Source organism: Falco peregrinus, chromosome 8 (genome assembly GCF_023634155.1).
Source record: "Falco peregrinus isolate bFalPer1 chromosome 8, bFalPer1.pri, whole genome shotgun sequence".
In the NCBI taxonomy this organism is placed as follows: Eukaryota; Metazoa; Chordata; class Aves; order Falconiformes; family Falconidae; genus Falco; species Falco peregrinus.
This window is the reverse complement of record NC_073728.1, coordinates 60,599,210-60,614,005: the sequence shown is the minus strand read 5'-3', so window position 1 is coordinate 60,614,005 and position 14,796 is coordinate 60,599,210. Positions and strand designations below refer to the sequence as shown.

General features: G+C 43.5%; 1 protein-coding gene across 1 annotated transcript in view; it reads right to left on the bottom strand.

Annotated features, from left to right (window-relative positions):
- COL23A1 (collagen type XXIII alpha 1 chain) overlaps positions 1-14,796 on the bottom strand; it is a 188,976-nt gene that overhangs the window by 49,713 nt on the left and 124,467 nt on the right. The window contains exon 3 of the mRNA XM_055811945.1: positions 4,205-4,269. Within this exon, the coding sequence (XP_055667920.1) occupies positions 4,205-4,269 (65 nt within the window). The remainder of the gene's footprint in view (positions 1-4,204; positions 4,270-14,796) is intronic.

Here is a 14,796-nt window from a genome sequence, read left to right as displayed (position 1 = left end):
GAAAAAGAGTATTTGTCACTGCCTGTTGACCTCAGTAATTCCTTTCTGTGCCTCGGCGCTGGTGCGCACAGGGAATACATCCTCCTAGCAGAGAGGCTCGTTATTGAGAACAAATGCGGGACAGATTAGGTTCTTCCTAAAGTTCAGAAGAAGCCAAAGCAGTCCCTGGGTACATGTATGCAACTTATCATGAGAAATACAGGGATCAATGAAAATCCCCAAATAAATACAAAGTTCTGCATGATTTACCCACACGCACGCATACACACATGTGCTTACTGAGTAACAACTGTATATTTACACTTGTCCACACAATCACATGGCCAAGTGGTTTGAAAGGGTCTTAATGTGTAAAATATGGGGTTTAAGTACGTGTAGGGCTGGGAGAGAAATAGTTTCCCTGCATAGAAATTGCTTTGCTTTTGCTCCTTGAAAAAAGCTTTAGATTCTTCCCTGTTCCAAATCAGGACATTTCTGTTAAACAGAATAGCTGTAAGGAGGGGGGGGGGGGGGGGGGGGGGGGGGGGAAGGCAAAACCCCTTTTGAATCAAAACTTTGTTAGAAGTTAAAATTAAAGAAACAGTAGTAGCATAATGTAAATTTGGAAACCAAAAGTTGTGGGGGGTGGGGCGGAAGACTTTTATCCCATTTCAACAATTTCAAAACATTTCCCCTACAACTGTTTTTGAAATGGAAAAATTTTGTAAACAAAACTTTTACTGCCTGAAACAGCGATTTTGCCAAGTCAACATTTTCCAATGAAATAACACTTCACCAAAAAAATGCCTTTCCCGGCCTACCTGTAGGGGCGATTTTGAGGTTAAAAGTGCCAATATTTGTCCCTTTCTGCTGAAGGTGAAGCAAAGAGGTGCTGCCCGATGCTGCAGCAATCAGCTTTGGGTGTTCATGCCCCAAACCAGCTCTTGCTTCATGTGAAACCAAGACATCACCTCTGCAGAGACATACTCAGAAAATTCCCAGACTTAACATTTCAGGTGTATTTTCTCCTGTTTTTTTTTTCCTGGAGGGATTTTGAAGGTCAGGTCAGGTTTTGAATTAATCTTCAAGCCAGGGGAAGAAAGCAACATGCCACTGAGAAACACTAGTATCATCTCCCATCGTCTAGTTGTGCAGAGACTTTGAACCAAGACTTACACTAAATTCCCAAATCCTGGATCAGTTTCGTCCATCCTTCAGGAACACCCTGGTTTAGATCGATCTTTTAAAAAACATAAACGTAAAGCCCTGGGAAGGCTGTGCAGCCATACCCCATCCCGCTCACACAGCACCAGCTGGCAGCAAGAGGGGAAGCAAAATCTCCCAGGTCCCCTGCTAAAATCAGTGTTATTTCACAAACGCTCACTACAACAGTTGAACTGCATCCTCACTGGGACATATCACACTGAAAAAATAAGCTAACATGACATTAAACATGATTTTGCCTTTGGCGTGGAAAAAGAACTGTATCTGAGATGTGCAGGCTGGCTGTCAGGACCAACCACAGCAACTAGTGCTGCAAAACCTTCCTTCCACCTCACGCTCGGAAAAGGCTGAAAGTCCCACATAAGGTTGTATTAAAGTGTGTTTTTCTTTTTATACACCAACTGTTTCCATGGGTGGGTGCACGTGGGTCTTCAAGGCTGTGCTTGCTTCCCAGCTGCGCTAGGAACTGCTGATGCCCATGAGCAGGAATAAGGATGATGGGACCTATGCATCTATTTTTTTTCCTAGAAATGGTTTAAAAAGAATTTTTTTATGGTACGGTGTCTTTCTATGGTAGAGTATGGTTGTCTCTGTGTGCTTTTGGGATAACGAATTCTTAGTTTCAAGAAACAGAGCTGTTGGATTAATTTTTTTTTTTCCTGAATCCATCACGGCAAAAGAAAAAACTAAAATTCAGTCCTGGTTTAAATCAACAGGAGGGTGCGAGTTAGAAGGGACAGAATGATCTCTTAAAAGTTTCTCTGCTTGTTTCTAAGAGATATATATTGAAAGTTTCAATATGCATCAGAAAAAGTTTTTCCAACATGATCATTTCAACAATTGCCAGAAAAAATGCTCCCCTTGGCAGAGAAGAGACCAGAGCTGAGCCTTCTTGGCTCTCCAACAGCATTTGTCTGGAGGCTGTAAAGCTGTAACCACACAGGTTCCCTGGGGATGGACACTATCCTGCTACACAAACAAAGGTTTATTCACATTTATCAGCTGTAGCAAAGGAACAAGGACCTGGTTTATGTGTGGTCAGGTTCTCAAACAAATATAGAAATATATATTCAAGCTATCTATGAAAACAAACATCTGGCAGCTCGGCCAAAACCAATATACAGAGGGACGTCTGCTCTCGCTGTTTCTAACTGCAGTGCAGCAGAGCAATCCGCAGGGGCTGCATTGCATTGGATCGATTAACTGGTGTGCCCCAGCGCATGTTTGCTTGCCCATGGGTGGCTCCCTCACTCTCCTCGATTTTCCTCCACAACTGCAGAAAAGTTCAAAACAAGATCACAAGTTATTAATGACTGATATTTTTTGTTTGTTTTTATTCTATAAAGCTTGTTTTTCTGCTGGTCCTGCATTAACTTGCTGGCATCTTTCAGTTTCATCAGGGGGATGCTCAAGTGGCACTTGTGAAGGTGCCGCAGCATGAGGGCAAACATCGCTTTTTAGAAGCTCCTGTGTGAAACACAGAGAAGGGAGCAAAGGCCAAGGGCATGCTCAAGCTCAGTGAAACCTCCCAAAGTTTTGTACGGGCTAGAGAAACGCCCTGGACAATGTTTACATCCCTGCCTGCATACAAAAGCTAAATTCATTGGCTGACCTCACTTTACTGCCCTTGGTTGAAGGCTGTACTCCACTGTGCTCCTTCAAAAGCCCTTAGCGATATTTTTAAAATGACAAACAGAAAAATAATCAAAGCTATCTGGTGGCTATTTCTACAGCCCAACTGCCAGGAAAACGGGATTTAATGAAGCTGGCTGGGATCCCTCACCATACCATCCACCCCCTCAGTGCAATACCCATCCCTTGGCCATGAGCAATCCCTCATGCTTTAGGAGCAGAAATATCTCAGAACACACATAGCGCACTGTGAAATACCATCAACAGAAGGGAAATGCCTGCCTGCCATGGAGATCACTCCATGGTCCACAGCACAACCCCCCCAAATTTCCTTTCCCTAGAGTTAAAAGAATTGTTTACAATATTGGTGACCAGGAAGTTACGTTGCCCTTTTTGAAAGCCCAGCCACATATTTGCTATAGCAACAGGCAGGAGAGAAACAGCCTCCTTGCTAAATGAAAACCTACCTGGTCCCCATTCATTCTCTCAATGTTCAAGAACCTAAGAGCTGAGGACTGTGAAATTTCATCCGCTGCTTTCCATCACGCAGAGGCAGTTGCAAACCCTGTGTGACTTTCTAGGTACGTTCTTGTCTGACTGTTTTCCTTAGAAAGAGCAATACCAACCCGCATCTCTCCCCTCTCCAACAGCACTTCAGCCCTAACAGCAAAATGTAAACAGCACTTCTCCCCAGCTGAAACAGGATCGGTGCTTTCCCACTTCACAAGACAGGAAAGAAAAAACAAAACCCACCAGATACCAAAGTGACAGAGGCGTATAATTGAACAGCTCAAACAAAAATCCTCAGCAAGGTTGGTCTGCAGTTTCACGAAGTCTGAGGGCACACTCGGCACCCAGGGGATGCACCCAAGGCTGGTGGCTGAGGTGTGGGTACCCCTGACTCTGGAATGCAGACACAGACTATCCATCACACACGTGGGCCTGGCAGGCAACGTACGGACAAGAAGAAACAAGCCGGTGCATGCCTCCCATCTAGCACAGCTGCGGGGTTGCCGTATTTTTGTGCTAATTCAATGTCCCACTTCACTGTTGGATGGCATAACAACAGGTCTGAATGCTACAAGGGAGAAATGGAAAGACTGATAAAATATGCAATATCAGTCGGTGTTTTGAGTGGGAATTTTTTTGTTTTATTATTATTGGGTGGTTGATTTTTTTTTTTTGGTGTTTGTTTGTTTGTTGTTTTTTTTTAAGGTTTTGCTTTGTTTTTCATAAAAACCTTTGTACCCAGCATGCAGGGGTATGGGAAGCCCCCATTCCGCAGCCCATTAGATTAAGGTGACCAGCACCATTATTGAAAGGCTCCCACACAGCTCAATAACACCCACAAGGCGCCCAGCAATGTCACTGGGAAAAGACGGTGCTTACCGGGTTCTCCGCGCCGGCCGGGCTTCCCCCGCCTCCCTGGAGGGCCTGCAGAGAGAGCAGAAGGTTAGCGATGCCCCACGGGCAGTGAGTTTGGAAGGGGACCTGCCACATGTCCTTCCCTTCGGATCTAAACCTCCCCATGTCTTCCCCCCTTTCGCAGCTACCAAAAAACCAGTAGGTTGCACATCTTGAATACCATTCCCCCTGCAAAAAATACATCGTTTTAATGAAAAAGCCGAGGCCAGGCTCCTAGGCAAGCTGGGAAGCAGGTTTGAAAGTTATTGGTGCTGCCCATGTAGCAGAAGGAACCAGGTCTTAAATGCTCTAAAATTCTGGAAAAAAACCCTTTGCAGAGCAGCTGGCAGCCCTGTGCAGTCCATGCATGCTGCAAATGGCTGTTACAATCTTGCAAATCACATTAGAACAAGGAACGGAAACCTTTTGCTACTAATCATTGTCTCAGTCAAGAAAACTTTTTGTGCCTAGATCTGATCACACATTTATAATTCCTGACCTATATTTCAAATATAAAACTTGCTTGTATTCTAACCCTTCTGTGTAGCATTGTATTAAATTTTTTTTTTCCTTAAGCACAGATGCAGAACATTGCTGTAGCACATGTAGAGCATCCCGGTCCCCAAAAAAGGCATAACACTGTGTCCTTCATGCTGGTAGCTGCCGTGTTGCAGGCTCCCTGCTGCAGCAAGGCTTCCCTGCCCAGGAGCTGGCAGCATCCACACACCCGTGACATGCATGTTGCCAGATGGGAACAAAAAGCCACTTTTTGTAGCCTTTTGCAGGTCAGCCAGCTCAGGAGGAGCATTTGCTGGGTGACAGCAACGTTAATGAAAAGCAAAAAGATCATTTTTTGTCTGTGAAACTATGCTGCTCTCTCCCCTTTCTGTACCCTTTTTCTTTTCTTTAAGAGAAAAGCACAATAAACAAAAATCATTAAATATTTCTGCACTCCTCTCAAAATTTCCCCTGCTGTATAACATTTCTGTGCTCAAACATGTAATTGTGTCCCCAGCCATGGCCTGGAGTTCCTCTCCAAAGTCAGGATGAGCTGCACAGTGCCCACCCTCCCCAGCCCACCCGCAGCCCCCGGCACAGCCCTGCCTGTACAGGGGCTCCCCCCGCCCTGGGGGTGCAGCTGGCAGCCAGAGCCTGGGGTGCCCTTGCAAGGGGCTGGTGGAAAATGTCTGTCGTAGCTCCCTAAACAACTTGCTCACCATTTCCTATGGGATAGAAAAAAAAAAAAAAAAATTGCCTGGAAATGTATTTTCAGCTGCCTCCTCAACTGCCTTAATTCTCAAAATCAGGTGGATGATTATACCACATTACACCCAGGAGGAATGTTTACTCCCTCCAGCCTGAAGTCAAACTGCTCTGGAGAGGAACCACCTTTTCCAACCTTGGAGACAAGTCTTAACGGAGTAATTAAAACTAATCTGCCTGTAGCACCCTCTTGGCTGGTTGTGGTGGCCTGACTGCCAGGCAGAGCCTGAGCCCCAGCAGGCTCCCACCGCTCCCCCGTGCTGCTGTGAGCACCAGCCTTGTTTAATCCTTCCGTGTCCTTTGATAGACTCCTCCTGGGTGTGTTTAATCTAGAGTAATTCGCTCGGTAACAGCTTTGCTTTACCTCTTCTGCTAGTGGCAGTGAGAAAGCACAGGGTTTCTTAGGGAGGAGGAGATGTCCTAACGAAGGTGCAGGAGAGGGAGGCCAAGTTTTTAAACAAGTGACTAATGAGTTGGTAGCGATGCTTTCAGGCATTTAAAGGAGGACCGATATTGAAGGGCAAATACACGGAGCTTCCACATAAAGCCTAGGATGGAGCCTTTCAGCAGAGAACATGAGAAAACTGCGAGAAACCAAAGATTCTGTATAAAAAGGAATTTAATACTGGCTTTTTAATATTTTTTTTTTAATTTAAGAGATTTCGTAATACCTTGCATGCCAACAGTGAAAAACTGACTGGTGCCTACACTGGCACAGGTTGCCCAGGGAGGTGGTAGGTGCCACATTCTTGGAAACACTCATTGTCAGGTTGGACGGGGCTCTGAGCAACCTGATCTAGTTGAAGATGCCGCTGCTCACTGCAGGGGGGCTGGTCTAGATGGCCTTTAAATGTCCCTTCCAACCCTAACCATTCTATGATCTTGTAATTCTTTCCCTATAGTTTTCAAGGAAATCTGTAAGACGGGTGCAGCATGTGGAATTAGAAGTATAGCATGCTTGTGGCAACCATGAGATAAACCCAAGTTGAGAGAGCGAAGAAAACCAACCCTAAACCCCCATTCTTATCCATTTTACTTGCAGGTTTTATCTGAAAGCAATTTGGGCAAAAAAAAGGTAGTATCTTGGAAGCAACATCCAGAACCCTGCTGCTACCGCATAGCTGAATATGGCAACATCTCTTGAGGAGAAAAAATTTTAGCAGGGATTAAAAGGAAATGCACCACATCCAGTATCCACTTTGGGCAAGACTTGGAAGTTGCAAACCTGTGATGCAGATGCGGGTGAGCGGAAGGACAAAGACCTCCTGGCTCCCCGCAGCAAGAGGACAGCACGCAGGAGTAACACGGGAGTCATTAATGCAACCTCATCCTGTGCAGATGAAATTAGGCTTATGGTCTGCACGATTAGAAATTAATACTTTAGCAATTTCTAGCCTGTGCTGGGTGGCCAACTTTGGATACTGCTAAGAGAGCTGGGCATAAAGTAAGTCCATACTACACGTCTTGTTTCCAACCCCTTTAAGAGACTACAAAGGAAATTAAGGAGGCCTGGGAATTTGTTTGAAGATAAATGTTCACTGTAAACTGTTACCTAATGACTCCATCTCTTAAGACCTTGCAGTTTGATACTTGTTCAATATAATTAAGATTTATGTTGCATTAATGTCAATTGTGTAATAGCCGAGCCTTTTCCTCTAACCATGCCAGTTCCGCCGTATCAGTTCTGGGAGTTCTTTATTTACATTGTTATGAAAGACAATTTGGAGAGGAGAATGAACACAAAGCATAAAACAATCTTTTTAAACAACTTGTCACATTCAAGCTAAACAGCCTTAATCCAGGGCATAATATGCAATTTCTGACACGACCATAAACTTTACAGTAAGATGATAGATTTAGTAACCCAAAGACAAAGTATAAGAATGAAGTATCTTGCTAGTTGGAAGCATTATGAGGAAGAGCTGATGGGTATATCTAAAGAATAGCTACTCAGAAACAAGGTAAAGAGTTCACAGTAAATAGACTCAATTGACTGTTCTGCTGGGTAGCAGCCACTTATGTCATCTACCGTGGGCGAGTAAATGAAATACTAAAAACCAACATCGCTTTATAGTTCATGTAAAATACTGTCAAAAGCCAAAACCACGTACTCGTCTACACTGTAGTAAATTAACCTTGTTTGAACTAATTTACCTACGGCAAATTGGGTAGCTGCAAATCGGGCTGCTTGATGAATGCTGTAATCCATCAACACCAGGAAAACAGGTCTATGGCCCTACGTGTGTTCAATGTCTTTTTGCCCCTCGTAATTAAATCAGATCTGGCCCTTGAGCCACTTTCCCGGCCTTGGGAGGCTGTATCACTGTCTCCTGTCCCTTCAGCTTGATAGGCAAATTGCTGCCTTACTCTTGGGTATAATAAGGTAAATCAATGTTCGTCAAGAGTAAAGCAAGTGTAAAATGCCAGCAAGAAAAAGAGCGTGAGACCACAGCTCACAAAACCTCACTGAAGATAGCTGATGCTTTTTAAACGTTAAGCCACTGAGGCACATTTTTACCCAAGAACTTGTGGCACCAGGCTTGCGCTATCTTTTCACTTAAACTTCTCCTACACATCACCCTTTCCCACTGAGCACATCTATACAGACATATGAACCCTAAACCTCTGCCCATCTCTTTCTTCAAGCCACATGCTGCTGAAGCTCTCAGGGACTCTTTTTGGGGTACATTGATACAAAGAAGTAGCTGGGAACAAAATTCAAGCAAAAACCTTAGCCAAGTGAAATCAAGACTTATATCACTGGATATCTTTACATCAGAGGATTTTTTTTCCCCTTGCCCACAATGAGCTGATCATGTTGAGTCCTCTGAATCGTAAACGTTGAGCTTACATTTAGTGCCTTACTTTCTAGATGAATTAATATCTAACTCGTTGTGCTCTGACATGGGATTAAGTTGTACACCATATTGGATGGTCTACCCACTCACATGCTTGCACTTTTTTTTTTTTCTTGTGAGCTTGAAACTGTTCAGATTCTGTTTCCTCATCTTCCCTCTTGGCATTTTTCAAGTTGCCTTCAATATATCAGTGTTTTTTCAGTTAAAAATGAATCAACCAGAAGAATAGCTTGAACAAATTGGTTGGTTCAGCCACTCTCAGAAAAGTGGAGATGATTTTTTTTTTTCTTCATATGGCTTCACTTAGAAGGAAGGAGAAGTTCGCAGCAGCGCACTGTGGGATCTGGTATTGAGCATGAGGAAACCGCGGCCCCGGTCTAGCTGGCTGTTCCTGCACAAAGGCCAATTTAATTTCTTGTTCCCTGGGGAAAAGGTTTATGGTTCATGGGCAGAAGTCAGGTTCTGCGATGCTTGCTCAGCTGATGCTCATCAGGTATTCAAGTCAGGCTGCGGGCTCCAAGACCGCAGATCTAAGATTAAACAGTTTTGGGTCACAACACTTTGCGTGAACCTTTTTGGCTTTGGATTCCAACGGACCCAAAGATTCAAAGCAAATACCAGACTCAGATTGGAAACATGCAGCACCTACAGCCTACAGAAGTTTTCCAAATAAAACAAGAAAAATAATATCTAGATTCATTTTAAATTTGGCCCAAGTGCCCCAAAGCTCTCTGAAATCCTGGGCTGTTTTATGTCAGTAAAAGAGCCACCCAGAAGGCAACCTCTGGTTGTTAGCTGAGGAAAGCTTCCTGCAGTTCAATATGTGATCCAGTTGCTTTCAAGACACAGAACAAGCAACAAACTGTTTTCCTCCTCATACCTCCGCACAGCCTTTCTGAGCAGAGATGCACACAAGCATCCTCCTCACAATATGTCAGGCAGCTGTGCTCTACCTCAGGGAAGAGAATTCCTGCTCCAGGAACCACGCTGAAATATTGCTGTATTTACTGGAATAATAAAGGGGCAGCATTTAACGTATGTTTTAGCTAAAGCACCCTCAGGACCTCAGCACTAAAGGTTTACAGCCTCAAACTCTTCTTTACCTGCAGTTGAGCTAAAATGAAAGAGATCCAGTGAGCGGATGGGATGAATGCACAGCTCGGGGAACACAGTCCTAAAGCATTCCAACAAGATGCAGCAGAGGAAATCTGAGTCCCACATCTAACATCCTCCAGCACCAGTGAAACTGGCACACAAAGTATATTAGCTGGAGGTGATATGTTTCAAGACCAAAAACAAATATAGGGTGTTTAAGTGTTTTTCTTAATTGTAGCCAACCGAGGCCCCTCTTACCCTGGATGGATGCTTGTTGCAAAAGAAAAAAAAATAAATATTCAAGCTCATTCAAATAGTGAGGTGATATATACACACATGCTGAAACCAAAGCGCTGATTCTGCTCCATTTAAAACAACTGAGATGGTGTGGCTTGCCCAGTACTCTAGATTCCCTCTCCCTCTTAAATCATTTTTCCCCCCCCACACACACACCCAGAGACAGTTTCTTCAAACAGTCAAGTGCATACAGCTCTTTTGTTTAGTCACCAGGGCATGAAGATAAACTGAATTTGAGATATAAATTAAGAAGTGACTGGAATAAAGCCACAATTGCACTTACATCAAACATGGGATTTTTTCCCTCGTGTTATGGCTGGTCTTACTCAGGCCATTTCCAGATAATACACTGGCACAGCTGCAGCACAGTGCAGAGCAGGAGCAGATGTATGCAATATACCCCACCCCACACCCCCTTTTATTTTTAAAACAAGAGGATGCATATTTTGGCAGCTGTGGGGGCTGCTACATGCAAGGTAGAAAGGTTTTCACGGTAGATTTCAGTTTCCCACATCTACACCAGGCAGCTGCTTCAGTATGAGTCCTGGACAGAGGCGGTAATGTTGAAAATCTTTCAGAAAGTGTCTGTGCACAAACATGCACATGGATTTGGTTTCACTTTTTTAATGAGAAAGTGACTATCTCTGTCCAGGACTCATACTGAAGTACAAGATGAGATACTACAGATACCACTATGTGAGTACAAGAAGATACTACACACTTAAAACACCTAGAAAGGTTGGAAAAAACCTCATAAAGCAAGTCACAGTCATCTTTTCAGAGCCTTACCTGTTAGGCAAGTCAGGCGCAGTTTTATCAAATCTGGAAGATGAACACAGACTCCTTTTTCTGCTATGGCTAGAAAACTGTGTAGTGATAGAGCTGGGCAACAGAGGTGATGCCAAACTCACACTGGAGTCCTCCAGCAGCATTTGGCTGGAATTCATCACCCTTATAGCATCTTCAGCACTAGGTAACTTAAAGCATCCCTGCCTGGAACAGATGAGAAAACAGGTACCCTCAAGGTCTGCTTTCTCAGAACACATGTGTAAATTAGGCTTTTTCCTACTCAAACGGTTGCTAACACAAAGTCACCTCAGGAAAGAAGCAAGAAGTAACCAGCAACCAGGTTGCCTGGAGCTGTTGAGCAGACCGAGATGAGTGTTGCTCTGCTTGAGTCCCTAAATTTGCCCCTGTGAAACACCAGCCTGTTTACAAACACGAGGAGCACATGCACATATTGGGAGTGCCCCCACAGCATGAGACTGTTGTGTATTTCTTGCAGAAACATAATGTTTTTCATTTTTCCAAGAACTGCAAGACACTTCTGTAAGGTAGGCATGATAATGAAGCACTTATTGCTTCCTTTGGTTTTCAGTTACAATCTCACATTTAAACAAGTTTGACATGTTGGATTACAAAATCTCTCGTGAAACATTCAGATCTGACACAAAGTACTTGTGTTTTGATGAATTGCATTTTTGGAGCATGGAAATACTCAAAGCTAATGCACATTATCTACAATCAGAATTAGCCATTCCAGACTCAGGATCCCACAGCAGAAAACAAGAAAAAGTAAATTCTTCGTCATTTTCAAAATTCTATATGCAAAAACTGCAGAGAAGAGAAACGAGCGAGTCGAGGCCGAGAGGCAGCTGAATAATGCTGTTCCTCGTGCATTCAGAAAAGATGCCAGTAACTAAACACTAATGCGTACGCTTCCCTGTAAGCAGAGAATCACATACTTTGTATTTAGATGTTATTCTTACACACACAGAGTTGTGGATGTAGTCTATGGTTAATGCCCATTTGGGCAGCATTTTCCACCGTTATTGTTTCTCAGCTTCCAAAAAAGGAGAGTGCAAGCTGCCATGTGCAAACCATAAAGCATCTGAGGGACAGGGCCAAGCCCATCCCAAAAGCAAGCCCACAACCATCACGCTAATATCACCAACAGATTTTGCTTCCATGTTACAAATCAAGTTTAACATAAAAATCAAAGTTTTCCTGTTTCAGAACTCATCCAACACTGCATGACTACATGTCACAGTTTCAGCATCTTTAAAAAAGCTGTTAAATTCTTTCTCCTGTGGTCTTCAAAAGAAAATTTTTTCTTCTGTTTAATCCTCTCTTCCCCTCAAGTTTTCTGCATGCAGAAGGCATTTCCTCTACCTCTAAGGACTACCTTGTTTTCTGCACATTGCCCCACAAGCAACATCATCTTTATAAATGAAGATGATCAGGAACAGCCTGTTAAACAAATACCACGTCTGCTTCTGGACTTGTTTCCGTAACCTTCATCTGCATTAACTCTTGACTAGGGCTCCACAGTGCCATATGCTTCAAAAGACAGAGCAAAAGCATATCTCAGTGAAGCAAAATGCACACAGCAAAATTCCTTCCACGTGGGATATATATGAGGAGAAAATGCCACAGCTACAGATATCTTCTGCTACACAACAGTACCAGCAAGCTACTACCAGCACACACACGTCCCAGTAGATACCGCAGACCAAGGGAAACCCAGGGAATACCACACTGGGGATTTAAGTTTTGCTCCAAACCAACTCCAGCAGCCATTTGGTGTTTGTGTGCTCCTGGCCAAGTTCAGTATAAACAATAATCGATTTTGAAAACCTAATGCTATTATGTTGGCTTAGCTTCTGAAAAGCCTGCAGTCTACAGTAATCCAACCAGGTGATGAGCAACAAGCTAGCATTGATGAAGCCTTGTAAGATGCAAGTAATGGCTGTACCAAAACAACAACAACAAAAAATAATCATCATACTACTTTACCACAATGACAGCCGAGTCACACAAATATCTATAAACTACAGATATTAACATGGTTGGTTACCCAATATAAAATATCCAGCAAAGCTACCGCTATCTTCAACAGAGTTAAGTGACAGAAGATGGATACAGGTGATGATGCGATTGTGAGGGTTTGGGAGGAGGATCGATGTGCGAATTCATACCGCCCTGGGTTATCCAACAAGAAGTCCGTCTAAGAAAGCAGACCATTTGCTAGCAGCCAGTTGCCGACACAACAAGAAGAGAGAAAATAAAGTCCTCTCTCGCATACGACGTGACCCTTCCCTTGGCATAGCTGTTTAAGGGGCACCTTGAGGCAGGATGGGGCATATGGCTTCAGGACACTGCATCCCACCCACCGCTCCGCACCACGTGGGATCCAGAAGCATGAACACGTACAGTTATCTCTGAAGCCAGGTGACAACGACTGATGGTTTTGGAAGAGGATTTTGCAAGATGAGCTATGCTGCACCACAGACTAGGACATGAGATGATTACTGACACTGTGTTATTCAATTTAGTGTTTGTGCCAGTCATAACACACACAAGAGAAATGATCTTTTTGACAATGTAATTTAAAGGAAACATGATTCAGCCATCAGGAACTCTACTGTCCCAGTAAACGTATCAGTAGAACAACGCTGGGAGAGGTACTCTGAGCAACGCCGTTAAAATGTCGCAGCACACAGGAAAGGGCTATTACATTACTGTGACCTTGCAGAGGCTGGTGGCAACAGATGCACATTGATGCTGTTCACTGCCAGGAAAATGTCTTCTCACTGGCCTTTGGTGGGATGGGAGAGCAACCAGAAGAAACACAGGTAGCAGCACCATGTAAATTGTGTGGGTGATCTAACACGTTCAGGAGACAGACCAGATGACTTCAGGAATTTTTTCCCCATTTTCTTCGCACACAAATTTTTATGCCATGCTTATCACATCAATGCACTGAAACTCTTTAAACCTGTAGTTATTTTTTGAGGTAGAAAAAAATCTCAATAACAAACTTCTAAATACAATACATATATGCTCACTTTAAGTTTCTATTAAAAAAACCATTTCTTTAGAACAAGCATGTAAATCCTGTTTTGCCCTGTGAGGCTGGGGTGGCTCTGAGATCTCCCTGGGTCCCAGCCAAGGCAGTCACCACCACAGGAAAGGACATGGCATTTCTTGGCCACAGGGTTCTTCTCCTCCCTTCTGCTAATACAGTTGAAATAAATCCTACAGGAACTTAACCACTCACTGTACGCTTAGAGCACAATTCAAATTCTTTGGAAATTAAAACCTTTTGTGAAAGGGCAAGTGCACAACAGTGTATCTGAGAGATACAGCCTATGCCTAACAGGGTTGTAGAAGTATTCTACCTTTCCCATACAGCTAGGGAAGTTCCTTTCTTGGCAATTTGACTTTTTTTTTTTCCCCCTAAAGCATGAAAATTATTGGTCTAAGTTTAAACAGTACTGGCCACAATGTTTTGTAGTTATTTAAACGTTCCCTCCATCCTCCCAATAATGTACAAGTGTGGTTGTACAGGGGAGGAAGTGGACAACTGAAAAAAACTATAATCAACTGCCCCACTTATAGTAGCTTCTGGTCACCTCCCACATTTAGAAGCATCTCAAGTAATTAAAAACCTTCACCAAAGTCATCTGGGGACATCTGCCTTGTCCCAGATTAAGCTTTTTCCTGGGGACTGGGGGAAGCTTTGATGCCAAAAGACTTAGTTACAGCTAACGCTCCACCAAGGCCCAGCTCTGGGTGTGGGTCTCCAGTTCAGGCTCTGGTGGTGTCTCTGGCAGCCCCTGGGAAGAGATTTCACATGGTGGCAGGGTGACCCAGGGAAAGCCTGGAGAGCAGCTGATAAGCACAGCAACATGAACGAAAGGAAAAAAAAAAGAACCAAATAAATCAAAAGCCAATTATACTAATAGCCAAATAAAGAGTCTTCAGGTATATTAAAATACCCCCATACATCATGCCCAACTAGCCTTACAAGGAGGTATTTGCCTCCTTGAGATATATCCTGGAGGACTGGAGGTGAGAAGTAGAATGTCAACCTCTTGGAGGCTTCCCACATCAGGGTTGAAATTATAATGGAAAAAAAATGTCAAATAAAATTATTTCACTCCCAGAGCAGCAGAAACAATGTACTTTGTTCTCACAAATTGGGACCAGGTAGGTTGGCACAAGGTCCTTGGCAAAGAAACAATTTAGCTTCAAATTTGAG